The following is a 26,904-nucleotide window of genomic DNA, read 5'->3' as shown; positions in this document are numbered from 1 at the left end:
AAGCTGGTGACACCATGCTTGCAAACCCTCTCTGCCCCACGGAGAAGGCAGCTTCCTGCTCCATTGGGCAGAGAGGGGACTTGCCTGCCTACTGCTGCTGCTATTGTGCTGCGCGAGCCGGGAACACAGGGCATGCAAACCCTCTGTGCCCCATGGAGAAGGCAGCTGAACCGCCTGCTCCATTGGGCAGAGAGGGGACAGCAGCAGCGGCATGTGTGGGTACAAGAGGGGGTGAGTTTGACACATGTGTGCTAAGTGTTTGAAAATATGTTATGCACCCTTCCATTTTCACATTACAGCAAATGCCAGAATAAGCAAGTGCCAAAATAAACATATCTACTGTCATTTTCTATATTTTATTATTTTGTGAGCTGACTTGGATGTTAGATACAGACATAATGCATGGAATATTCTAAATAAACTATTTAAAATAAAATATGAATCTGCCTTACTTCCTGTTAAGAATGCTTAGGCTAAGGATGCAAGGAGTTTGCATAAAAGGATAGCCAGTTTGTACTGAAACTTTCCCTCTGACATGTTTTCAAAATGCATGTTTTTTTCCTTAACATGAAAGTATTCAGACAAGCAAAACCTTATGGCATTAGAAGAAGGGGTATAGTCCACCAGAAAAACTTAATCCTGCTGACAATAAATGTGCATACAAATGTTTCGTCTGTACATGCTAGATGTATATAAAATGAAAGGTTTTGATCTTTTTCAGTTGTTTTATGGCCTGATTCTAGCCTGATAACGTTTGTATGAATATACATTTAGTGATATACATTTAGACTGCTCAGTGATTGTGCTATTTTTAATGGCTTGTTTTTAATATTGATTTTTAATAATCTCATGGTCTCTGCAGAGGTGCCTTAAATCCGTGAAATAACAAATACATGCTATATGCCAATTTTTCTTTGCGTGATTTCTGTCCACCAGTTATAAATGTGTTTTATCTGATTCCCGTTGAAAATATGATAATATTAGTGGTGATGGCCGATTTATATTGCAGTCATCAAGTGAGAAGGACATATGTAGTATAAACGAGGCACTAATGGACTTTGCACGAGAGGACTCCATTGTCCATTCTGAATGGAGTACTATCATAAAAGCCAGAGAGGACTATTTGCAAACAAGATTACGCCTCACTTTGGGACCATAAACCGTAAAATTCTTAACAGGTCCCCTCCTACCAGCCAACCTTCCCCTACACAAGCCGCTATAAAGAGTCTTCCGTGGCAGCAGGGGCCGCTAGAGGGAAAGGAACGTATTTCTGGCCCGGAAGCAAAGAACCCGGTTTCGAGTGCCGGGTTTAGCGGGTGTTCCTGGTATATAGCGCTACGAGCCGCAGGAAGGGGGTGGACTTCTACTAAATTCCTAGTAGGCAAGAGCACGGCAGACGCTACCGCTCCTTTCCCACCCCTGCTCTTTCGTACCTCTTGTATCTGCCTCCCTGTGATGAAAATCCACTTTCTTATCCTCGAAGTACACACTGATCCCTCTCCGCGCGCGAAGAGAATTTGGCATGTAGCAGTTTTGAATCACCTACGAGATTCTTTGGTTTAACTTTTTTTAAAGCCTCATCAGGTTGATGTAAGAGAGAAAGCGGAGGAGGAGCATATATAATCAATGTCAATGTAAGTTTCGCATTTTTACGGGAGCAGTTGCTTTAAGATATTTCAAAAGCCATCTCTATATAGTCACCCTAATTTCCCATTGGGTAAAAATTGAGAAGGGCTGAGATGGTGGCAAGGCAAGTTGCAACATATATTTCTGAATAATTTGCAAGTATCACTTCGGTTGAGACCTAGAATTCGACTTTTGCTGACAGAATCAAGAACATGAGCAGAAGTCTTGTGACACTGGCAAGTTTTTATTCTAGCATGAGATAAAGCCGTTTTGTTGGAAAGTGCAAGTGTATTTCTGTTTTTAGAGGTCACCTCAAATCTGGATTGAGATTGTTCTATGCCAGGGATGTCAAATTCAATTGCACAGGGGGCCAAAACTCAAAGCACACTTTAGGTTGGGGGCCCAACAGGATAACCATTTATTGCCCCATGGAGAAGGCAGCCGCCTGCTCTGTTGGGCAAAGGGGATGGTGGCGGCGGCCTGCCTGGTGCTGCCGCTCCCGCGTCACACAAGCTGGCAACACCAGGCTTGCAAACCCTCTCTGCCCCACAGAGAAGGCAGCTTCCTGCTCCATTGGACAGAGAGGGGACTTGCCTGCCTGGTACTGCTGCTCTTGCGCCATGCGAGCCGGGAACACCGGCCATGCAAACCCCCTTTGCCCAATGGAGAAGGCAGCTGCCTGCTCCATTGGGCAGAGGGGGCGGCGGTGCCAGGCATGCAAACCCTCTGCCCCACAGAGAGGGCAGCTGTTCCACCTGCTCCGTTGGGCAGAGGGGATAGCAGCACCAGGTATGCAAACCCCCTCTGCCACATGGGGAAGGCAGCTTCCTGCTCCATTGGGCAGAGAGGGGACTTGCCTGCCTGCTGCTGCTGCTGCACTGCGCGAGCCAGGAACACAGGGCATGCAAACCCTCTCTGCCCCATGAAGAAGGCAGCTGAGCCGCCTGCTCCATTGGACAGAGAGGGGACAGCAGCAGCGGCATGCCTGCTGCTGCTGCTCTTGCGCCGCATGAGCCGGCAATACCGGGCTTGCAAACCCTCTCTGCCCCACGGAGAAGGCAGCTTCCTGCTCCATTGGGCAGAGAGGGGACAGCAGCAGCGGCATGCCTGCTGTTGGTGCTCTTGCGCCGCATGAGCCGGGAATACAGGGCATTCAAACCCTCTCTGCCCCATGAAGAAGGCAGCTGAGCCGCCTGCTCCATTGGGCAGAGAGGGGACAGCAGCAGTGGCGTGCCTGCTGCTGCTCTTGCGCCGCATGAGCCGCCAATACCGGGCTTGCAAACCCTCTCTTCCCCATTGAGAAGGCAGCTGCTTGCTTCATTGGGCAGAGAGGGGGCGGCGGCAGCAGCCTTCCCAGTGCTGCCGGCTCTTGTGCTGCGTGAGCCGGTTGCACCAGGCATTCAAACCCTCTCTGCCCCACAGAGAAGGCAGCCGCCTGGGCCACTAGAGCTCCCAATCCCTATTGAGAGAGTGGGTAAGTGTGAAGGTGGTTTTGGGGGTGCATTGCCCAGCTTGTAATAGTGTGACCACTCTGTCAGTTTTTAGTTGTGTAGTTGCTGTACCTGGAATGGATCTTGCGTGGGAGAGCTCACCCACAAAGTGTGTAGACTTTGCTCTCCTGGCTTGTTCTTTGGGCAAAATGTGAGTCCAGAGTGTTGTCTTACCAAGTGCTCTGTCCACTACTACAAGTGCCACTTGCTCACTCTAAGTCCCAACAGCAGGGAGTTGAAGGGCACCATGTTGTGCCTCACACCCAACCTCATGGGGTATGGCAGCATCTGGCAGAGGTTTTTAAAGTACAGGGGGTTCAGCCATTGGTTGCTGGGGAGCGGGCCTGGCCACTGCTGGGGGCCTTTCCATTGACCTGGGGGCAGAGGCATACTGGCAGAAAATGGCACCCAGGGCAAGACCAGAGTTTTCCACCTGCACCCCCGTGGTGCCCGAAGTTTTTTCGCAGAGGATAGGGGACAGTGGAAGAATGTTGTTGCCCTTTTCTGTAAAGCAGAAGAAAATGTAGTGATTTAGCACATTTTATTCTTCATTCATAGAATTCTCAGGCTGGGGCAGTAGAGCTTTTTTCCCTTTCCAATCTTAATTTCTTGTTTTTGTTTTTTCTTAGGAAGTTGTAGCTGTTGTCCTTGGCCCTGGAGGAAGATGGAGGAAATTTTGGTTAAACTATGTGGGAGCAGTCAAATAGATCCAATCCCTGTCTGGGACCATGGCAATGTTGGACATTGTTTCAACCAGCTCATTTTAAACATCTTTCCTCATGCAGTCCTTGCCATCATCAGTGCTTGCTACATAGGAACACCAAGGTATATTGCCAGTCCAGATTCGTGAGTTAAATCCCACATACATGCCCATATTTTAACACCCATGTTGTATATGGAGAACTCAGGAATATTCCATTCAGTTTAAGTGAGGTTGCATTTATGAGCCATGATATTTGTTGAAAAATAACAAACACCATCCTTGCTATATTCCTTAGGTAGTCCTAGCAGCTTGTTGGGCTTTCAAACTACTGAGGTGTACTAACACTGCAATCCTAAAAGACTTTTACTCATCAGTAAGTCTCAATGAAAAATATTTAAGGTTTTGTTGCACAAAACAGTTCTCTAGCAGCCCATAGGAATAAACATAAGCATGAGTATTTCTTCATATTTTCTAAGCAACACTAATTGCAAAATATTGTCGAAGGCTTTCATGACTGGAACCAACTGGCCGTTGTGGATTTTCCAGGCTGTATGGCCATGGTCTGGTAGTTTTAGTTCCTAATATTTCACATGCACCTGTGGCTGGCATTTTCTGGGGCATGTCATGGTAAAATATGTGTGGAGTACTTTGTGTAGTTGGATATCTGTTTTGTCCACTTCTCAGGTGGGAGGGAGATGAAGCACATTTGCATGTGTCTGGGATAAAAACCTCTAGGAACAGATGGATGGGGTGGCCAAAGGAAACCCTCTCAGCCCTATTATAGTTAATTTTTACATGGAACAATTAGAAAAACAAGCTCTAGAATCAGCACCCCCAAAAAAACGGCAGTGTAGTTCCAATTAGGAGCCATGGTGATGAAATTTCTGGATCACCTTAACAACATTCACCCTCACATTCAATTCACCATGGAAAAAGAGGGGAAACTGCCATTTCAGGATGTCATGGTCATCCGTAAAACAACCTAATAATTGGGTCACAGAGTATAGAAAACTGACCCACACAGTCTTATTACACCAAATTTCCAGACACCACCCATGATAAAAAAGAAGCTTAATCAAAACTCTGGTAGACCATGCAAAACAGATCTGCCAACCTCATCTTCCTACTGATGAACTGAATCACCTGAACTGGGCTCTGCTAGCAGATGCGTGCTCCATAATCAAAATAAGAAGAGCTATAAAACTGAGGGGAAAAACTGACACACACACACACTGAGGAAAAAACTGCACCCTAAAGGGAGGGTATTTCTTCCATGCATCAAAGGAATCACCAACCGAACCGGAAAACTGATGAAAAAATAACTTTCAAACAGTCTTCAGACCTACCAGAAAAATGCAACAAAGTACAAGAGAGACCCCCTTACCACCACAGGAGTCCACTGCATACCATTCAGCTGTGGACTAGTATACATAGGGACTACTAAAGGGAGCATTCTGAGAAGGATGAAAAAAAATGAAAGGCATTCCAGACTAAACCAACCGAAGAAATCAGGAGAGGCTGAACATGCTCTTATCCAAGCCAGACATAAACTCTTATTTGATGGCATGGAAATTCTTGGCAACTTGGACAGCTACTATGTCCAACTACGCAGGAAAGCCATTGAAATACAGAAACAACAAGGCAGTTTCAACAAAAAGGTGGGAGTCTAAAAATCAACAAAACGTAGCTATCGATACTGAATAGTACTGACCAAAAACCAGGAGACTTTTTAAATACCATTCAGCAATCCATCAGATACTACAGATTTCTCCCTGCTCCTTCCCCATCGCCTCACCTCACTCTAGTTTTGGAGATGAAACCAGGTTCAAAACCACTAGGACACATAAAAATGCAACTGCAAATGAACTCCACCTGGACACTTGCAAATATTCATCATCCCCCTCCCACCTAGGACAAAACAGATACCCAACTACACAAAACACTCCACACTGTCTCAAAGAGAAACACATCTTACAGTGACATGCCTCTGTGGACGCCAGCCATGGATACGGGCAAAACGTTTGGAGCTAAAACTATGAGACCAGGGCCACACAGCCTGGAAAACCTACAACACCAAATAATTGCAAACATATCAGATACCATATCAGATACCTGTGGCTTGAACCAATATAGTAATTTTTCACATATTCCAAAGGTTAACAGCATGGGAAATATGACATCCAGGAATGACTAGTGAAGGGGTGAGAGACTCTACTCTAAAGCCTGCTGTTTTCTCTTTACTAGGTTTTTGGATTCTGTGAGTGTCCACAGACCTGGCTGGAAATGCAGGATTACTGCATCTTTTATCCTTGCTGGCCTGTCTGTCCTAGACATAATTCCAGCAACTATATGGCAACGAGAATTGGACCCCTTATATGTAGAAGTACTGGCAAGCGGCATAGCCACATTGGCGTGGCTTACTCATAGTTTGGCATTGCTTGCTCTCTACAAGTCTCCACATAGTTTCAGCCGTGGTCCTGCAACACTACTGATTCTTGCCTTCTTTCCAATTCCCTCCCTTATTATTACTCTGGTGTGGCGCTGTCAGACTGAGATGGATGTTCAACACCTTCAACCTGGCACTGTCTTCAGAGTGTCTATCCTATGCTTGCAGTTGACCATACTGATTTTCTACATAATTGGATATATTATACCTGTATCTCACAGGCATGACTTTTGCTGTATCAATGATTCATGGCAGCATGAGCCTCTTATGACAGATTCAGGGATTTCTCCACCCACATGGCAGGGGGTGGCAGAAGATGGAGAGAGCTGGCTCTCTCGTTTCTCCTATGCTTGGATGAATCCTCTTATGAAGCGTGGCTACCAGTGCATGTTAAATCGACCTCAGGATATCTATCAGCTACCTCGACAGCTCCAGACAGGCAGAGTCTGGGAATGCTTCTCCTCCTGTTGGAAGAAGAAAGCTTTCAGCCAGAACACTGAAGAGACTACAACTTCCACAAACTTACTAATTTCCAAAAGTGATGGATTCCCATCCCCAAAGCGTCTTCATGGTATTCAAAAGCGTGTGAGTCTCCTGTCAGTCTTGCATGCAGTTTTTGGGCTGCGTTATTATTCCCTGGGTCTTCTCAAGCTGGCTGGCAGCCTGTTAGGATTCTCAGGACCCCTGCTTCTAAACCTGCTGGTGAGTTTTATGGAATCGCACCAAGAACCTCTTAGCCATGGAGTGCTGTATGCACTAGGACTGTTCGCTGGTTCATTCCTTGGTGCCATCATTCGGAATCAGTTCAGTTATGAGGTAAACAAGATGATGCTGATGGTGCGCACAGCAGTTATCTCTGCAATCTACCAGAAAGCTGTCCGGGTGAGTGGCAGTAGCCTGGCTGGCTTCACCACGGGGGAGATTGTCAACTTTATGAGCACTGACACTGATCGGTTGGTCAATTTCTGCCTAAGTTTCCATGAGCTGTGGAGTCTTCCTTTCCAGTTTGCCATCACTCTCTACCTCCTGTATCAGCAGGTAGGCATAGCCTTCTTGGGAGGGCTGGCTCTGGCTCTGCTGCTTGTGCCCGTTAATAAAGTTATCGCAAATCGGATCATGGAGAACAACAAGGAGATGCTGAAGCACAAAGACTCACGTGTCAAGGTGAGGAGGGGCTGTCTGGCATTTCCAGGGCTCATTTTTGTGTTTATCTGTTGATCTTTCCTGGAATAGCTTCATGTTGAATTCTTTGGGTATCTGTGACAGTGAACTTTTATAACACAGTCTGCATGATTTACCTGTTAGTAGTGAGCTAGCAGGTCAATCACCAAGGCAGTACACACAAACCAAGTATGCATGTTGAGCTAGCTAAGAAACCCTCTTTTGGCAGGCATCTAACACTTTTACGCCAAAGGAAATAAATGCTTTTTGTCCTGGTTCTTCCCTGTACATAAGGTCTTCTCTCATGAGTCCAGCCACTTAAGGCCTGTACTTTTAACAATAGCAATTGGTGCTGAAGGGCTAGTGTGAGTTCCTTAGCACATGTGTACCATAGGAGAAATTCTGGCCAGATTTTGATAGGAACATAAATGATTTTTTTTAAAAGTAACTGTTGAGACTGTTGAGAAAACTCAGCAATGAAGGAATAAGAGGGGAAGTCCTCCTATGGATTAAAAACTGGTTGAGAAACAGGAAACAAAGAGTGGGTGTAAATGGGAAGTTCTCACAATGGAGAGATGTCGGGAGTGGTGTCCCCCAAGGATCCGTTTTGGGACCAGTGCTCTTTAACCTATTCATAAATGACCTGGAAGTAGGGGTGGGTAGCGTGGTGGCCAAGTTTGCAGATGATACTAAATTATGTAGGGTGGTGAGAACCACAAAGGTTCATTTCGAAAGAGCTCCAAAGCCCGAGGGACCCCTTGATAGAATTAGGTGAGAGTGGGCTCCAAGGGAAATGAAAGCCAAAATGCACCACCGAGTTCAATGCTTAGCAAAGAGAAATGTAAAGAGTGATGATGCACATAAGAAGGGACAAAAAAAAATCCAAACTTCACATACACATGCTACAGAGGGGGGTCCAGTGCTATCAGTCACAGAACCAGGAAAGGGATTTAGGGCGTCTTAGTTGATAGTTCCATGGGAGATGTCCAACTCAATGCATAACAGCTGTGAAAAAAGGCAAACTTATGCTGGGGATCATTAGAAAAGGAATTGATAATAAAACTGCAAAGAAGATTGTCATGCCCTTATATCAAAGCAATTAGATGCTGACCCGCGCGGAGTACTGTGTCCAGTTCACAGTGGTCGCCGCATCTCAAAAAGGATATTGAGGAGATAGAAAAAAGTGAGGTTACAGAGAAGGGCTAGCCTTGAGGATGATTGAGGGACTGAGGAGCACCTTCCCTATGAGGAGAGAGCTGCAGCGTTTGGGACTCTTTAGTTTGGAGAAGGAGGCTGGCTGAGGGGATTATGATTGAAGTCTCCAAAATTATGCATGGGGTAGAAAATGTTGACAGAGAGAAATTTTTCTCTCTTTCTCACAATACTAGAACCAGGGGGCATACATTGAAAATGCTGGGGGGAAGAATTAGGACTAATAAAAGGAAACACTTCTTCACGCAACGTGTGATTGGTGTTTGGAATATGCTGCCACAGGAGGTGGTGATGGCCACTAACCTGGATAGCTTTAAAAGGGGCTTGGACGGATTTATGGAGAAGTCGATTTATGGCTACCAATCTTGATCCTCTTTTATCTGAGATTGCAAATGCCTTAACAGACCAGGTGATCGGGAGCAACAGCCACAGAAGGCCATTGCCTTCACATCCTACATGTGAGCTCCCAAAGGCACCTGGTGGGCCACTGCGAGTAGCAGAGAGCTGGACTAGATGGACTTTGGTCTGATCCAGCTGGCTTGTTCTTATGTTCTTATGTTCTTAACCAGTGCCTGAGGGAACAATATTTTGAGTAGCTTACTACTCTTAATGTATTAATATCCATTCAAATTGGGATGATCTGATGACTTAAGTTGAAGTTCTATTCACATGCATTCAGCGTTTTGCTCATGCCACCCAATTGGGTTTAGTCAGAAGCAACTTACACAGTATTTTTAGCATATCATTGTCCTGTTTGCACAGCCGTAGTACTTTACATAAAGCCGTTGTCAGCATTATGTCATGAACATCAGAAATTCAATTTCTAAAAACAATTTCTAAAGAACAATTGGGCAGTGGAAAGGTGATTTTTTTTCTCTTTTTTCCTTTAAAAAAAGAACAGAAAAAAAAACCAAAGGAAAAAAGATAAAGAAGAAAATACACAAAGACAAATATATAATAACAGTGATAGTGGACCTAGACATAAGTTTCTATAAATAGTTTCTAAATGTCTAAATACAAATTAATGCACAGTTGCCATCTATATCCCATGTGTTCAAATGCTGATAGCATTTTAAGATCTTCAATCCATTGGTTTGCCAGAGGTGGGCTTTTATTTTTCTAGTGTTGTAATGGGCATGGAGGGTCCATTTTCATTGACCAATGGTTGGCCTCCAGAAGACAGGCAAATAAGTTTAAAAGTGCATAGATATCCTCAAAAATCAATAAACTTCCTAATACCAAATTGATATAAATAATAATTTCTTCCCAGTAAAACCAAATGACTGGCATCTCCCCAAACATATGGTATGTTTAAGGAAATAATCCAGTGAGTTACAATGCCAGAACTTAGACACTTTACTCATTCCTTTGCTAAAGAACTTCTCTGGTGTCCAGCATCACTTTTTGCTGAATAAGTCTCAACCTAAGATCCATGAAGAGAGCAGGTATAACCTTTAAGGCCATATCTCGTTGCTTTGGCAAAATAGGGCAATCTATCTCCTTATTCCATTCATTCCTAATACTTTGCATATTGTATTTATTAATTGGCATCAAATATTTATAAACTTTGTTTTCTGCTTTGATTCAATTAGCGTTTTCAGGAGCGAAAGGGACTTTGAGAAACATAATGCTGCAGGGCCATATTTAGATACTAACAGATTTAGCAACTTAATTGCCATTCTACATATAATGGCAAGTCATATCTAAACCTCAGCTCAGAAAATGGCAAAAACTCATCACAGAAAGGTGTAGGTGGGTGCCGTGGCTCTTACAGGTAGCCATGCTGGGAGCCTCTGGCCTAGGGCTTGTGGCTACACAATGTGATATAAGTGCCACAGTCATTGTGCATGCTGATATAGCACCATACAAGAGGAGAACATGGTTCAGATTTTCTCTAATATGCCTGACAACTTTGGAGTATGTAATCATGTGTAAAGAGAGAGGTGCCTATGTCTCATTGTACCTTCTACTGCTTACAGTTGATGACAGAGTTCTTGTGTGGCATGCGAGTGATCAAGTTCTATACTTGGGAGCAGCATTTTGGCACCAGAGTGTATGGTTACCGAGCCAAAGAGCTGAAAAGCCTCCGAGCAATCAAGTACCTGGATGCTGTGTGTGTGTATCTCTGGGCAGCACTACCTGTGGTTGTCTCCATCGTCATCTTTATCACATATGTTCTTCTGGGACACCAGCTCTCTGCTACTAAGGTAAGAAAAGTGACTATTCTACAACATCTCTGCTTGGGTTGCGTATTATGATACTTTTGCAAAATAGCTTCCTGTATGTATAGTAAACAGTAAACTCTATTGTGGAAAGGAATCAAGGTGTGAAATACTTTGCATTGTTCTGAATGCCCACTTTGGGTATCCTTGCTGTGAAATGGGCATATTTTTCAGTAAAAAGGACATACAATATGTCATTCTGAAGAGCTATTGTGTTTGTTTCCTAAGCTTTTGGGAATGTAAGAGCCATGCTGGGTCAGACCAGTGGTCCATTTAATCCAGCATCCTGTCTCATGCAGTAGCAAGCCAATTTACCTTGAGGGCCAGCAAAAAAAACATCGAACAAGCCCCCCCCCCCCCACCTTTTCAGGCCACAAATTATGCAGTTGATTTAGCTTATCCTAGAGACTTATTTCAGTCTGAGTTTGGGATGGAATAACCTGGGCCAGATAGAAGTCCTGAAATGCACAAATCCAGTAAACTGAAGTTTAGACCATACTACATTCAGGTGCTATTCAATAAGAAAACCACTCAAAAACTGAGGAGCAAACCCATCCTGGAGGAATAGGCTGCTGAATCTTGGCTGTAGTTTCCTATTTAACTAATTGTACCAAAATGCTACTTTGTTTATTAGGCCTGAAATAACTGTGTCCCATTAGTCCTTCTAAACATTAGGAAGAATTTCCTTACAGTAAGGGCTGTTTGACAGTAGAATATGCTGCCTCAGAGTGTGGTAAGGCCTCCTTCTATGGAGGCTTTTAAACAGGCTGGATAGGGGTGAGCCAGCGAACCCAGCAGAGCCTCAGACAGAGCACAGATTAGCCTGCTGCTGGCTTCTCTCCACCGGATGTTATCGCTGCGTCTCGTCTCTTCATTGCGTCTGCCGTTGCGACTTCAACGGTGTAAAAGGGTTTAGTGTTTTGATTGTGTTTTTTATTGTGTATTCCTGCATGACAGGGGGTTGGACTTACAACTCTATGATTCTGTTTCAACCATAGGTATTCACAGCCTTGGCACTTGTTGGGATGCTAATTCTTCCTCTCAATAATTTTCCCTGGGTGCTGAATGGGATCTTGGAAGCCAAAGTGTCTCTGGATCGAATACAGCACTTCCTTGAGCTCACAGACCAGGATCTGGGGGCTTACTATAGCCAAGGTATGGAAGCCAGAGGAAATGGAGTAGCTAAGAGGTTTGGTGGGTTACAAGAAGAGGGACGGAGCTCCTTTGGGTTCATAAGGATGTGAGAAGAGCAAGAGAATGGTCTGAGTTTTGTGTAGTTTTTTTTTAAATGTTACTGCTGTTGTTTTGTGACATTTAACTGAAATTCTTAAAAGTGTATTGCTGTTTGAATTTGAGTGTAATATTTTACTGCTGCCTTTTTGTGGCTTTTGTTTATTGTTTTATGTTTTTGGTTTGATGTTACATGAGAACTATTTCAAAGATGCTTTGGCAAGTACGGCACATTAACTATATATAAAAACAAGTCTTATATCTGTAGACTCCCCCTTGGCAGTAGTGTGTTCTGTTCACTTTGGAATGGCAGCTCTCCCATCTGCCATTCCCATCCCTTCTCAACTGTTCTTGTTATTTCCACCCTTGAGAGACGGAAAGCCATGTGATTGCTGTGGTTGTTACTCCTAAGTATTTTTTCAAGTTTGAGCTCATTGACCCCAGCTGAGGAGAATAGAAGGTGAAGGAAAGGTTATTACTAAGATATCCTTATTTGTACTGCACCTGAGAAGTGCCAGAGGTCAGTGTCATTTGCGTTGAGTGTTTTCAGAGACTACCGTTGGATCTGTCTGTTTTCCCCTGGAAGCACAATGTGCCACTCACAAATCCAGGATGGGCCTCTTGGTCTTTAGAGAGTTTAACTGTATCTGTGCTACTTTTCTTTCCCATTGCAGCTGGCCCCTCTGACCCATCTTGTGCCCTAGAAATGCACAACTCCACCTTTTCATGGTCACCAGCAGGCAAGGACAGTGCTGAACAACACATACCTAAAGGAAGTTTGCAACTCTTTATACAGGATCTAACAGTGGCAAAGGTGAGCAAGGAAGCTCACAAATTTGGGGAAAACCGTCCTCTAAGTCTCTTCACATAAAAAGTTGTGTAGAGAGAAAGATAATGAATAGTAAATCTGAAGACTTAACAGTAAAATCCTGGTGCTTCTTTCCTTCTGCAGGGCAAGCTAGTGGGAGTTGTTGGGAAGGTTGGATGCGGGAAGAGCACTTTGCTTGCAGCTATCACTGGAGAACTCAGTAGGTAAATAATACCTCCTCTCTTCCATGATTCCATTGACTAGATTGAAGGCTTAATTTGGATTAGGACTCACCAGGTCTCATCCCTGGAGCCTATTTTTACTGCTTGGGCTTAGCAATGTGTATTGTAATAAAAAAGAACAAATATTTGTGTAAATTCAGTGCTGGTTGGGTTTGCTTTCCCAAACCCACTCTATCTAAACAAATTCACTTCCGCCCCCTCTTCTCCCGATGCTTATCTGCTGGATTCATGCAGTCAAGGTGGCCTGGTGTATGTTGGAGATCTGGAAGGAGGATTTGGCTTAGCCGCACAGGAGCCCTGGATCCAGTTTACTAGCATTCGTGAAAACATCCTCTTCGGGAAGGAATACGATGCCAGATTTTACCAGGAAGTAGTGGAAGCCTGTGCTCTGTCTGATGATTTGAATGTAAGAGCCCTACAATGAAAACATTTTCAGTCAGTCTACACAGTGTGGGTGAGGACCACCCCTAACTGTAGGAAATTGTTTGAATGCCCAGATAGATTGGATGTATACCTGATGATATTTCACTTGCTGCCTTTTGCTTTTTATCTTTGGAATTTAATTGTCAGGCTTTATCACCCATAGATAGGTGTTGGAGTTATTAGCCAGATGTTTGAGTCCTTTCTTTGACTTCCCCTCAGCCTGGTTGTATCTGGATTGCTCTTCAGAGTTTCAGGTTGAGGTATTTCACATCATCTGTTTACCTGCTCCTTTCTGCTGCTGATGCTGACATTGAACCTGGGATCTTCTGTGTTCAATGCATAAGCTCTGTGACTCAGCCACAATAGCCCCTCCCTGCAGGGTAGGGTAAAGTAATACGTAATCAAGGAAAGTGCCTGTTCTTCACTTAGGAATGGTCCTCACCCGTGCAGGATGGATTTCTTTCACTTTGGTTGATTATTGTTTTAAACTGGCTTCTCTTTGTACCATCTTACTGTCTGTCTACTTGTAACTCTTGTCACTGACTGCTACAGATGCATCCTGTGATGTGAATGCCGATGCATAAAAGTTTTGCATCATATATATTGTTAATCCATAAGGTGCTTCTGGACTTCTCTTTTATTTTGAGTTCTACGGTTATGTATGCAGATTTCTAAATATGGCTGTCCCAATCCAAAGAACAATTGCTTTGTTTAAGCTGCCATTTCAATCAGTTAACATGTCTCACTCTGATGGAGACTTAAGCACTTATAACTTTTTTTGAAGGGGCCATTTTTAAAATTAACTATAGTATTTTATTTTTTAAGTCATTATTGTTAAGAGAGAAGCTCCTCTTTAGCCTTGTGTGTTGCCCTGATCTAATGTTGATTCTGATTTAGGAATGAGGCTTGCACAGAGCTGGAAAGAAAGGAAACCCTTTTCAGTTAAAGCTCATAGCCTTCCCTTGTGAGTGGCTGCCACCTCAAATTTCATGCTCAAATCCTGCTGTACTAACAGTGCCTCTAGTTGCCACTCAGTAGGGTGGTGTCTGCTTCCCTCCCTTTCATGAAATGCATTACTTTTTTTGTCTGTTTAACTTTTAGATCTTACCTGCAGGTGATCAGACAGAGGTAGGTGAGAATGGAGTGACCCTCAGCGGGGGACAGAAAGCTCGAATTGCACTTGCTAGAGCTGTATACCAGGTAAATAAAGTGCTGGGTGAGCAAGAGAATAGGACAAAATACTGAAATGAAATTGCAGGAACATAAAGGTCTCTCCAAAGGTCTTCCTGAGCAGACAGTGGGTTCTGCTCTTAAGAATAATTAGAGTCTGAAGAAAAGGGGATGTTTCCTGTTGATTTCTTACCATCCTTTACAATACCGGCTACATCTGTGTAATTGTTCTCTGTAGGAGAAGGACATATATCTTCTTGATGACCCACTGGCAGCTGTCGATGCAGATGTAGCCAATCACCTTATGCAAAAGTGCATTCTGGGAATTCTTAGAAACAAGACCAGAATTCTCTGCACTCACAGAACAGAGTTTTTAGAAAATGCTGATATTGTATTGATGATGGACAGTGGGAGAATACTCAAGACAGGTATGACCAGGTGCCTTCTGTTGTTTCTGTTTCTCTTCCTCCCCCCTGCCCCATTCCGGTTTGAATTCTGGCTTGCCACTTTAGAGTGGGAATTTTTCACAGGGTGAAGCAGAAGGGTGTTTTCATATCAAATAGGTTGTACCGCATATACTCGCATAGAAGTTGAAGTTTTCAGCACATTTTTTTGTGCTGAAAAAGTCGCCCTCGACTTATACACGAGTGAGGTGTATTTTAAAAAATATTTTAGGGTTTTTACTTTGTCGGCCGCCAGGGGGCGCATTTTCAGGCTAGCGGCACCAAAATTTCAATGATTTTTCAAGAGACTCTCTTGATGATACCACCCAAGTTTGGTAAAGTTTGGTTCAGGGGGTCCAAAGTTTGGTTCAGGACCCTCAAAGGGGGTGCCTCCATCCCCCATTGTTTCCAATGGGAGCTAATAGTAGATGGGGCTACATTTTGAGGGTCCATAACTTTGGACCCCTTGAACCAAACTTCACCAAACCTGGGTGGTATCATCAGGATAATCTCTTGCTGATACCAGCCAGGTTTGGTGATGTTTGGTTTAGGGGGTCCAAAGTTATGCATCCCCAAAGTGGGTGCTCCCATCCCCCATGGTTTTCAATGGAAGCTAATAGTAGATGGGGCTACCCTTTTGAGGGTCCATAACTTTGGACCCCCTGAACCAAACTTCACCAAACCTGGGTGGTATCATCAGGAGGGTCTCCTAAAGATACTCTGTTGGTACTGCTAACATAAACATTCCTCCCCTGACCAAAAATCAGACATTTTTGGCGAAACAGATTTTTAACTCTCTTGTGTTGTTTTAAGCTTCCCAGGGTTGCTGATTGAGCTAAGGTTTTTTATTTATTTTTTATTTATTTATCAGTCTTATATACCGCCCAATCCCCGAAGGGCTCTTTTGTACTTTTAAAGTTATCGTTGAGACCATATTGTTTTTGTTGACCCTCTTTTCCACTTACAGAGCTAGTTTACTGTTTTTCTTTGAAATAAATATTCAAAAACATTTAACCTACTGATGCCTCAATTAATGTAATTTTATTGGTATCTATTTTTATTTTTGAAATTTACCAGTAGCTGCTGCATTTCTCACCCTCGACTTATACGCGAGTCAGTAAGTTTTCCCAGTTTTTTGTGGTAAAATTAGGTGCCTCGACTTATATGTGGGTCGACTTATACACGAGTATATACAAGTATTTTAGATGGGTGTATTTGGGAAGTTAAAATGGCCTAGAAATGAGCCATGCTGAAAGGCCTCCTCAATGTTGTGAACCCCTTCTCTGTGGTTATTTTACAGTTTTGGAGAGATTAAGTTGGATCAGCTGCAGTGGATCAATTGTTTTTAAAGGATTTGTTTGCTTATTATCTTTTTTATTAGTACCACTTTTGGGACCTGTTGGCTCTGTGGTTAGATAGAAATGCAAAATGTTAAAATGTCCAGTTGGCCATTTAGAAAATAAGATTTAAAACTATCAGACTGAGTTGGAAAATGGTGTGCAAATGTCAGACCTTGGGTTCGGAAATAATAGAAATTGTAGATTTGTTCTAAAGTCTTTATTTCGATTCGAAAGGTAAACATAAGCAAAGACAAATCTGAAGATCCCGCTCAAAACTTCTGCCTATATCCCTCTAGGTCCCACCCCTCCAAGCCAAATGGCTCACTCGATTCCCACTACAAAGCACTACAAGCCTGGGAACAGTTCACACTTCCCACATGATAAGGAGAGGGTGAGAGCCGGACACCTGCAGAGAATAAAGCAACACAGTTCCCTTTGCAAATGCCCGCCACCCCTCAGCTGTCAGTCACAGTCCTGACAGCAAGGGACAGAGAGGAATAAGAATGATGAACAAACAAGTTTAAGGAGAAGGAAAATGTTATATGGATGAAGTAGAAGACTCCAAGCGGGTATTCATGCAGTGACAGTGAGCCAATGTTGAACAGAAATTTTACAAGTCTAGAGCAGTATACAGAGAAATAACACCACTGAGGTGGATCCAGACTTTTAACAGAGGCACTTTGATTAATGGATCAAAATGTTTCTGCCTTCTGTCTCTTGCTGTGACCCACTGAGCTCCCTTGGAACACCCTTTTTGGGGAGAGCTGCAGGCTGTTTGGAGGAGATGGCAGCAAAGTTATGTCTTTCATTAAGTTAGTCTCAATGTAGCCAAGAATCTGGAGCCTCAAGTGGGTGATACAGCACTGCAGCTGACATATGTTCTAATACAGCGGTGGCGAACCTATGGCACGCGTGCCAGAGGTGGCACTCAGAGCCCTCTCTGTGGGCATGTGCGCACAGAGTTCGTCATGTGGGGGGAGTGGAAAATCACACACACCCCACACACACACATCTAGACTGGCCTTGCTTCTGAATAAACCCTCTTAGGATTGTGATTCATCCGTTTGAAGCATTGCACAGTTGCTTCACCAAGCTTACTCCCAAGTAGCTCGTGCCTTAGTGAAAACCGTTTTTTCTAAACTAGAATCTCAGTATTCAGGTTAAATTGCCTTGTTGGCACTTTGCAATAAATAAGTGGGTTTTGGGTTGCAATTTGTGCACTCGGTCTGGAAAATGTTCGCCATCACTGTTCTAATAGCTTCTGGAAAGCATAAAATTATGTTCTTATTTTTTTCTAGGAACCGCATTGGAGATTCTGCCACTGATGGAAACTGCCCCTAAGCTTCTGGAAACAGACAAGAGAAAGAAAGACAAAAGTCAGTATCCTGGTACCTTCAAGAGTACATTGATGTGACTGAATGAGATCAACAACAATTGGGCAAAAATTGAGGAGAGATGTGGATCCCAGCACTGGGAAGAGGGAGTGCCCAGCCTCCAGAACATTATGCACACAAAAAACTGCCGAAAATACAGATTCACAAAATGAAAGGATGACATTTTTGGAGGAGGGATAGCTTTGCAGGGCTTTAACACTTGTTTTCCTTTTCTAATTAACATAAGAACATAAGAAAGAGCCTGCTGGAACAGACCAGAGACCATCCAGTCCATCACTCTGCTACTCGCAGTGGCCCACCAGATGCCTTAGGGAGCTCACATGCAGGATGTGAAAGCAATGGCCTTCTGCTGCTGCTGCTGCTCCTGAGCACCTGGTCTGCTAAGGCATTTGCAATCTCAGATCAAGGAGGATCAAGATTGGTAGCCATAGATTGACTTCTCCTCCATAAATCTGTCCAAGCCCCTTTTAAAGTTATCCAGGTTAGTGGCCATCACCACTTCCTGTGGCAGCATATTCCAAACACCAATCACACGTTGCGTGAAGAAATGTTTCCTTTTATTAGTCCTAATCCCCCCCCCAGCATTTTCAATGTATGCCCCCTGGTTTTAGTATTGTGAGAAAGAGATAATTTTTTCTCTCTGTCAACATTCTCTACCCGATGCATAATTTTATAGAATGCAATCATATCCCGCCTCAGACGTCTCCTCTGCAAACTAAAGAGTCCCAAACGCTGCAGTCCCAAACTAAAGAGTCCCAAACAAAATAAGTTGAAAGATGGCATAGGCATTGCAGAGCAAGGCAAGCACATTAATTTTATTACTGGGCAGCAGTGATGTTACCAGTGTAATCTTACTATCATGACAGATAGTATCATGACAAAACTGAGTTCTGTAATTTGGGGGAGAAAAATTTAAATACATTTATTCAGCAGCAAAACAGTGTAACTTGAATACTGGGGAAAACTCCATAAGCCTGCAATAGAAGCACAACCTTGACAACATATGCCTGGATCTACAACATAGTGGTACAGTTAATGGCACTAAAAAGTTATCTATAATAACCCATGATTACTACTGACTAGTTTCTTTTTCTGTCATGTCACATCAAACTTATGGAGACCTCTGGTGAGTGGCTGTTATAGGGTCTTTGAGCTGTGTGGCTATGGTCTGCTCGTTTTTGCTTCTAATGTTTTGCTCATGTCTATGACTGGCACCTTCAGAGGCATGACACAGTGAAATGTGTCTCCATGGTACATACTTCAACAATACAGAGTCTTGCTACTCTGGTGAGGTTTACGAGGCATGAGACATTCAGAGGTGGTTTGCCATTACCTGCCTTCATGTCACAACCCTGGTATGCCCATCCAAATACTTGCCAGGGTCAACCCTGCTTAGCTTTCAAGATCTGACAAGATCAGGCTAGCTTGGGCTATCCAAGCCAGGGCATCTCCTCATTTAATCTCTCTCAACTGTTGTTCAGGAGAATTCTCAGCCCATTCTAACTTGAAAACCAAGCACACGCATGCCCAAATTGCGCTGCAGTTAAGCCCTTCAATCATTAGGTCAAGCTTGCTTCAGGGGTAAAAGCTGGGTAAATTGGCTCGTAAGCAGTCTGTATGTTCTTACAGGAAGCAACTTATATTAATCCAGAAGGAGGCATTCGGGAAGGTTCTGGGAGGAATAAATGGTGTCCAAATGTAGATATACAGATTTGTATGCTTCTTCTAAACAATTTGTTTGTTAACTACATGAAAGGATGCCCTTTGCTTGAACTGTATTATAAAACAAGGGAGAGGCACTTCACAGATTCTACAGGAAGTCTTGCTACTCTTGTCCTGCAGGAAGCTCCACTTGCTTCCTGTGACCTTCAGTTGTATTTCTCTTTTCAAAGCTTCCACAGCACACATCCAAGAGGAGGACCTGGAGCCTGAAGAAGAGCAACGAAGCTGCCTTTTCAAGCAGGAGGAAGAGAAGAAAGGAGGAGCAGTGGCCTTTCAGGTCTACAGAGCCTATTGGCTGGCTGTTGGCAGCTGTCTTGCGTTGTCCGTTCTCCTCTCTCTGCTGCTAATGCAGGGTAAACATTATTTATTGCTTTCATTTTTCTTTATTGTAGGTGTTCTGCAACATCATTGAAATGCTGCTTCCTGTTCAGATGGTAGGATTACCGTTAAAGGACAGATTGGAAACCTGAATTGGCTCAGAACATAGCCAAGTTATTAACTGAAATTTCCCCAACCAAACACATGTAGCCATTGTTACAGGATTTACACTGGCTTCCAGCCTGTTCCATGTATTAGTTCTGATAACCCCAGTCCCTGCTGTTACCCTAAGTAGCAGTCTCTACTTTATTTGGGAGAATTAGTTGGAGATAGAGAATGAGAAGGAGTAACTGGAATCAATAACGTCTGTAAACCAGGATAGTTTTAGGTGAAAACTCTCAAATGAGCAGAGAGTTGTATAATTAAAATATTGTTTTATTCAAGAATAAAAATAGTAAAACAAGAATTATATTTTAGACAATGAACACATGCACAAAAGCACTGAAGAACTGACTAATAGAAAAGAGAGGAAGTTGGATAGGGTTTCTAAGATGGGTGATAGTTGCTAGCCTTGAAGAAACGTCCCAGGGAAAGCAGCACTGTAGAGGGAAATGACCAGAGTTTCCAGGAGTAAAAGGAAAAGCCCGCATGCAAGTGGAGGGTGCAGGCATGGATCCAGAACACAGTGTGAATGGCCAAAGGACTAATATTCATGCCACAAAATGTGATCCCCTATGAAACTTCCTGTATTCTAAGATCATACTTTCAGGATGTTTCTGTGTTCTGATAAGAAGTTGGTACCTTCACTGTGGTAGCATCCTGGGCCCTTTAAAAGCAGTGCTGCAGCAAAGTGGAGTCTGGCCATGGTGGCTTCAGGATTGGGCTATAAAAACATTATCCTTAGCGTAAGCTGACTAAATAGATCTAAGATTTGGAGTGGACTCACTTAGGATTGCTATCTATTATTAGTTACAACTATTGTGAATGGGCCCTGTGCTTATTTTATATAATTTGTGGAGAAATATCACAAACTAGATGTCTTGCATTTCAAGACCTTTTGATGGTTCCCAATATTTCTCTGTACACATACTTTATCTTATAGCAAAGGACTAGCTTCTGTCTAGACAGGGAAATCTGCATTATGGAACCAGCCATATCTCATACCAGTTTTGCAGAAAAATCTGACTTTCAGAAAAAAGGCTAATTTGGTGGTAAAAAATCCCAAGACCATACCTAAGAGATGGCACAAACAGATAAAGTGCATACAGTAGTTTGAGCTACCATAGCAACCTAAACTTCCACATGAAAAATGGTGGTGGCCAGTAGCGTATCTAGGGGGGATAGGGGGGGTCTTAGGCCCCAGGTTCCACTTCTGGGGGACGCATTTTTCAGCCACAGCCACCCTCCCCCAAACTGTGCCCTGGTCAGGAACTCCCCAGTGCAGTTGAAGGCTAGTAAGCAGAGCTCGCCCTGTATCTCCCCAAGGAGGTAGGGTGTGCCACACCTAATCTCCGCGTAGAAATGGGAACAGCAAGAACCTGTTTGAGGCCGGCTGAGGCCAGGCTTGGACCCAGCTCCAAACTGCAGCCTGCTGGTGGCATCACAGCACTTCCCCCTGGCCCCATGCCTGACTTCCATATGGAAGGGCTTGTCCCATTTGCAGTCTCAACATGGAGATTGTGAATGGGGACGAACCCTGCCTGCCGGCCTTCTATTGCACTTCATATGCCCTGGTGGTGGCTGGGACAAAATGGAAGCAAATCATGGCAAGTAAGTGATGACTGTGAGGGATGGGAGCTTGGAGATATTGATGAGGGTAGGGTTTTTTTCTACCTGTTCAACTTACTCCTGATTTTCTTGGCAGTCAATTGGTTTGGACACAGTTCTTCCATATATCCACCCTCTCTTTACGTTATCACGGCAGTGGAATGGGAGGGTGATGTTATCATTGGTTGCATCATAACCCCCGTTTATTTTTTGTACATTGTTATATTGATATAGTGGCTGCATTTATTTCGATAAACATCAGTAAAATATCAGTACATCAATGTAGCATTGTAACGATAGGTTTAGTGGGATCTCTGAATTCCCAATCTTGGTTGTTTTTTCAAAAAGTATACCTGTTGTCCATTACCTTGCAATAATGTGCCATTTCCCTTGTGTCTTTGCGAGGGGAAGAGGCTACAAACTGACTATTTTTTTCAAATGAAAGCTGGGATTTCAGAGAACTTGTTAAATCTATCATTACAATGCTATCTTGATATTTTACTGCCTGTTTTAAAAAACCCAAAATGAAACCTCACATTTCAGAGTGGAGAGGAGGAGAGGGAGTGGTTTGATGATGATGACAGTTCAGTCATTGAAAAATATGCTGGGGAGGGGGGGTGTAGGGCCAATTGGGCAGGACAAAGAAAACCGACAAATGTTACTTACAAGGGTGACTCAAAATAGGTGTCCAGAGAAAGATTGGAGTGAAAGTGTTCTTAAAAGAACTGGAAATAACTGGGGAGGCGAGGCGAGAAGGAGGAGGAGAAACAACAGCTAAAGGCACAAAAATGGGTGCAAATCAGGGGATAAGCTGAAGCAGTATAGAAACAGAACAGATGAAGAAAAAATATTGAAAAGCCATAGGAGTAGAAAAATGGAATGGCACCTATTCTGCAAGTTCTCCTCTTGTGGAGACAGAGAAAGAGAGAGAGAACTTAATTTGTCTCTGGCTGAGAGTTCACTTTGTCCATTTGATTAAATGGACTGTATCCCACCAAAAATTGTGCTCTATTCAATTGGTTAGTTTTCAAGGAGCCTCAAGACTATTTTATTGCTTCCATCCGGAGTTCTGTTCCAGTTTGACCTTCTGTTTTTGTTCTGGGAGAAGAACACACCCACACAAAAAAGGACTAGAGGTTTACTTTAAAAAAAATGAAAGCTTGATATTCAGAGGCATATCGTGGCACTCAATCATTGTAATGCTACTCTGCTATGGTGGTGAGGTAAAGAAAGTGTGAGCTATGCTGTATTGCAGCAAGAACTATGGAGAGTATCATCTCCATGTGATTGCAGCCTTTATTTCTGTTCATAGTTAATTGCACTTTTATGGTATTCTGTACTTTATTTCCACCTTTGTAAGTTGCCTAGGAAGCTCTTTCAATTTGAAAGACATGTTAAATGTTTTAACTCAAAGAAATAAAATATGAAATCAAGTATATTTCTAAGATTCTGAGTTTGTGGACTTTTTTAAAAGTGAGATTTTAACCCTCGATGCGGCAGAAGAGCATGGACATTGTTAATTTTTCTGATTTGAAAATGGGCTTCTGGTGTACATAATTTTTCAAACAAAAATATATAATGCTAATGGACTATACAAATTGTGTACATTATATGAAAGTATTTTTTATCTATGTTTACTTACATCCAGGGTTTGGGTTTTTAAGATGAGGATTCTAGACTCCATTCTCCCAGGATGATGTGGACAGAATCTTTGGAGCTGTGAATCTTTGGAGCTCATGACTGTGTCCTGAGATAACTTTTGATCTGCTGTTTTTACACTTCTACAGCTTCCAGAAACATCTCTGATTGGTGGTTGTCGAACTGGATCTCTAGCCTACCCCACGCAGAGAATACCTCTACCAGGAGTTTGTCATCCCTGCCTTCCTCACAGCTGCTGCTCTTCTCCCACGGGGGACTCGTGTATGTACATGGACATAAATTATAAGATAAATTTAAGAACTGACTTATCAGATGAAAATCAAGGTGCTTTGTGTAGTGAGATGCATTCTGGCAAGATGTACTTCTTACAAAGACTTCCCATGGTTAACTTGGTCATTGAGAGCTTTGTTAAACCAAGAAGAAAAACCGACTGAATTTCTCTCAGGTGTCACTGGAACAAAGACTGGATCATATGCCTGATAAAGCTAAGATTCTTTTCCATCAGCCCAAAGAACAGCAGGCCCTAGACAGGAAACAGAACATTTTAAATTTCCTGGGGAGGAGTGGACTTAGGGAAGAAAAACAAAGGTTGCCCTGAGGATGAATTGCCTACTGATAACTGACACATGAGTGTAGCATGTAGGTATCTGTATTGCACTAACTGATGTGGTTAGTTCTTGATCTTCTGGATTGACAAAAGCACACAGTAGGAGGGAAGTGAGGAGGATTTCCTGTAGGAATGCCACCAACACTTTGAGAGTTATTGAGAGTCCAAGAGTTGGGCAGAAGGATGGGAAAAGGGTGTCTTGGCAAACTGCCTACCTTAACTGACCTTGTCTATCTCAATCTCAGTTCCCCCGTCCTGGCCTCCGTTCCTTCAAATGGCACTTTAGATGTGAAGTTCTACCTGACTGTTTATGGCTGCATTGCTGGGGCAAACTCTGTCTTCACTATCCTGCGGGCCTTCTTATTTGCCTATGGCACCATCCGTGCTGCTACAGTCATTCACAATCGACTGCTCAAGAGGGTGATAAAGGTAAATATCTGTCAGGTTTTGGAAGCTCTGCCAGGGGAGAGTGGCAACTTGGCAATGAAAGGGAGCTTCTCCTCAGCCCCATGCTTGTTATGTGTTTTGCCTTTTAAAATCTCCAAGTCCTAGTTATTATTATGGCTCTTCCTTGGCTGGGTTCTCCCCCCCCCCCCCCAAGTTGAAAAGTAATCTTATGCCACATTGCCAAACTGAACCCCAAAGTTTCCCTGAGGCAATATCTTGGGAAGAATACCTGTACTATGCCTATAGTGATTCCTTTTCATTGTATTTGTAGGATCCTATTCCTCATTATATGAGAGAGCTATTGAAAGGGGTTGTCATGCAACTGAGGTATCTCCCACCTCCCATATACCCAGAAGCAGTAATTTTCCCTAATTCTTCTGATATTTGCTTCTTCTGATCTTCTTGCTGATCAGCTGTGTCCGGGCTTGGCCGCAGTGCCTGGACTTGCCCCGCTGGGTCACGCATGGACTGGCACCGCAGGAGATGGGAAGGCTGCAGAGGAGCCTTTTGCAGGGACAGTGGAGGCCTTGTTCAAAGAGGAAGGCAGGAAAGAGAGGAGTTTTAGGCCCAGCAGGGCCTACCTGCCCGCAGCTGAGGCGGATGTGGGAGATGGGCTGGAGAAGCAGCTTAGACCAGGCAGGGCCCGCCCGCCCACAGCTGAGGTGGATGTGGGAGATGGCTAGGGAAGCAGCTGGGACGAGGGAGAGCAATGAGAGGGCAGAAAGGATATAAGGAAGGGAGAGTCAGGAGCTTCCGCAGCAGCAGGGAATGTGGGTGGTGGTGTGAACAGACAAAGGAAAGGGACAACTCAATGGTGGGAAGTGGGAAGGAGGGAAGAGGACCCTGGATCCCAGACCCCCTACCAGAACTTAGAGCACGATTTAGGCTGGTCCCATCCCTGTGCAGTAACAGGGTGGGAGTCTTTCACACAGGCTGGAAACACCTCTCCCTGTGAGGCAACAGGGGAGAGCCAAACCCCGGGAAACTCCTCTCCCTGTGAGGCAACAAGGGAGTGAGAGAAGGAGGGTGCAAACTCTCAAGTCAGCCAGGGGAAGGACGGCAGAGAGACCTGCTAGGAGGGGGGCATTGGCTGTGTGGGGAAGGCCAAGAGGTACACTCATGCAGGCACCCTGTGGGTGAGGTTGTTTCTTGGCCCTCCGGGCCAAGGGGACAAAACACCATCTGGGGAATCCAACACCCAGGTCAGGGAAGGAGGGACGGCACACTCGACACCGGGCGGCTAGGGGAAACACCACAAACTTTACTATATATAACCTTCTGGGGGCTTTTATTCAATTGTCCCACCCCAAACCTCACTAACATAAATCTATAACTGAACCAGCTTATGTAACTGAGGTGACCCCCCCACACCTTCTCTCTGCTTAACATGCAAGAGGTTTTTCAAAGTTCAATGATAAAACGTTAGAATTTTATTAAACTCCTCAGAGAAATAGGATAAGAAGGGGGAGAAATTTGTTGAGAAGGAAAGAAGCAGACTTATATACAAATTTTAAGATGTTCTAAATACTACAGCTCAGATGGCATTTGGCTATTTGATAAGATTTCAGTTTGTCACAGATTTCTAAATTGTTTGAAATGAAATAGACTTTTTGGTTGTTAAACAGCATTGTCTTGCACTCAAGGGTTCTTGTGTAAACTCTGATGCCTGAAATTTAGAAGGAATAGAATATTCACTAAACTCCTTTTTCACCTTCAGACTTCGGCAACCTACAGGATCACTTCAGAGCTTTTGAAGTAAATCCACCTCAGAGCTAGGGATGGGAATTCTTCTCCTGCACAAAGTTTAAATTTCCCTCCTGGTTAGAGATTGCGCTCTCTCTCTCTCCCTCTCTTCCTCTCTCCCTCTCTTCCTCTCTCCCCCCCTCTCTCTCTCCCTCCCTCTCTCTCGACTCCGATTGGGGTATAAAAACCAACTCTTCATCTTTCCCTGGAAGCTTATTCTCCTCTTTGGCTAATATAGGGTCCTTTCCCCCAATAGACACATTGTTTGATGTGCTGGTTTCAACCAAATCATTTCCCTTCATCTTCCTTCATAGCTTACGCGCGGAGATGAAAGCAGGTTAGGTTCCCTTTCTGCTCAGCTTTGATCCTAGAGGTCTAATAGAGTAAAATGCTTTCAGATTATACTCTTAAGAGGCACGTTTCAAGTGAGTAGCTATGTTGGTGTGCTGTAGAGCTACTTGGTCCTGAACAGACCTTTAGGAGTAAACATAAGATTGAATGAACAAACGAAACCCAGAGCATGAAACTTGAGCACTCAGCAGAGCAGAGAGCTCGAGCCCAGTGAGCAGACGACGGCATGAACCAGCTACATACATACATACATACATACATACATACATACATACATACATACATAAATAAGTAAGATCAACTAGATTTCTAGGATATAAGTTTTCCAGAATCTAATCTCTCTTCATCAGATATCTGACAAAGGAAGCTTGTACCCTAGA

The 26,904-nt window shown here is 43.7% G+C and overlaps 1 protein-coding gene across 1 annotated transcript in view; it reads left to right on the top strand.

Annotated features, from left to right (window-relative positions):
* The first annotated feature begins 1,339 nt into the window (after window positions 1–1,339).
* ABCC10 (ATP binding cassette subfamily C member 10) overlaps window positions 1,340–26,904 on the top strand; it is a 45,689-nt gene continuing 20,124 nt past the window's right edge. The window contains exons 1-14 of the mRNA XM_048483936.1: window positions 1,340–1,634; window positions 3,746–3,941; window positions 6,064–7,429; window positions 10,618–10,845; window positions 11,859–12,015; window positions 12,765–12,904; window positions 13,043–13,122; window positions 13,375–13,546; window positions 14,665–14,763; window positions 14,972–15,161; window positions 17,815–17,892; window positions 19,803–19,985; window positions 23,505–23,637; window positions 24,229–24,412. Of these exons, the coding sequence (XP_048339893.1) occupies window positions 3,781–3,941; window positions 6,064–7,429; window positions 10,618–10,845; window positions 11,859–12,015; window positions 12,765–12,904; window positions 13,043–13,122; window positions 13,375–13,546; window positions 14,665–14,763; window positions 14,972–15,161; window positions 17,815–17,892; window positions 19,803–19,985; window positions 23,505–23,637; window positions 24,229–24,412 (3,171 nt within the window). The 5' untranslated portion in view covers window positions 1,340–1,634; window positions 3,746–3,780. The remainder of the gene's footprint in view (window positions 1,635–3,745; window positions 3,942–6,063; window positions 7,430–10,617; window positions 10,846–11,858; window positions 12,016–12,764; window positions 12,905–13,042; window positions 13,123–13,374; window positions 13,547–14,664; window positions 14,764–14,971; window positions 15,162–17,814; window positions 17,893–19,802; window positions 19,986–23,504; window positions 23,638–24,228; window positions 24,413–26,904) is intronic.

The sequence above is a fragment of the Sphaerodactylus townsendi genome, linkage group LG01 (genome assembly GCF_021028975.2).
Source record: "Sphaerodactylus townsendi isolate TG3544 linkage group LG01, MPM_Stown_v2.3, whole genome shotgun sequence".
Classification (NCBI taxonomy): Eukaryota; Metazoa; Chordata; class Lepidosauria; order Squamata; family Sphaerodactylidae; genus Sphaerodactylus; species Sphaerodactylus townsendi.
The sequence above is the reverse complement of the archived record's forward strand: the minus strand, read 5'-3'. Positions and strand labels throughout refer to the sequence as shown.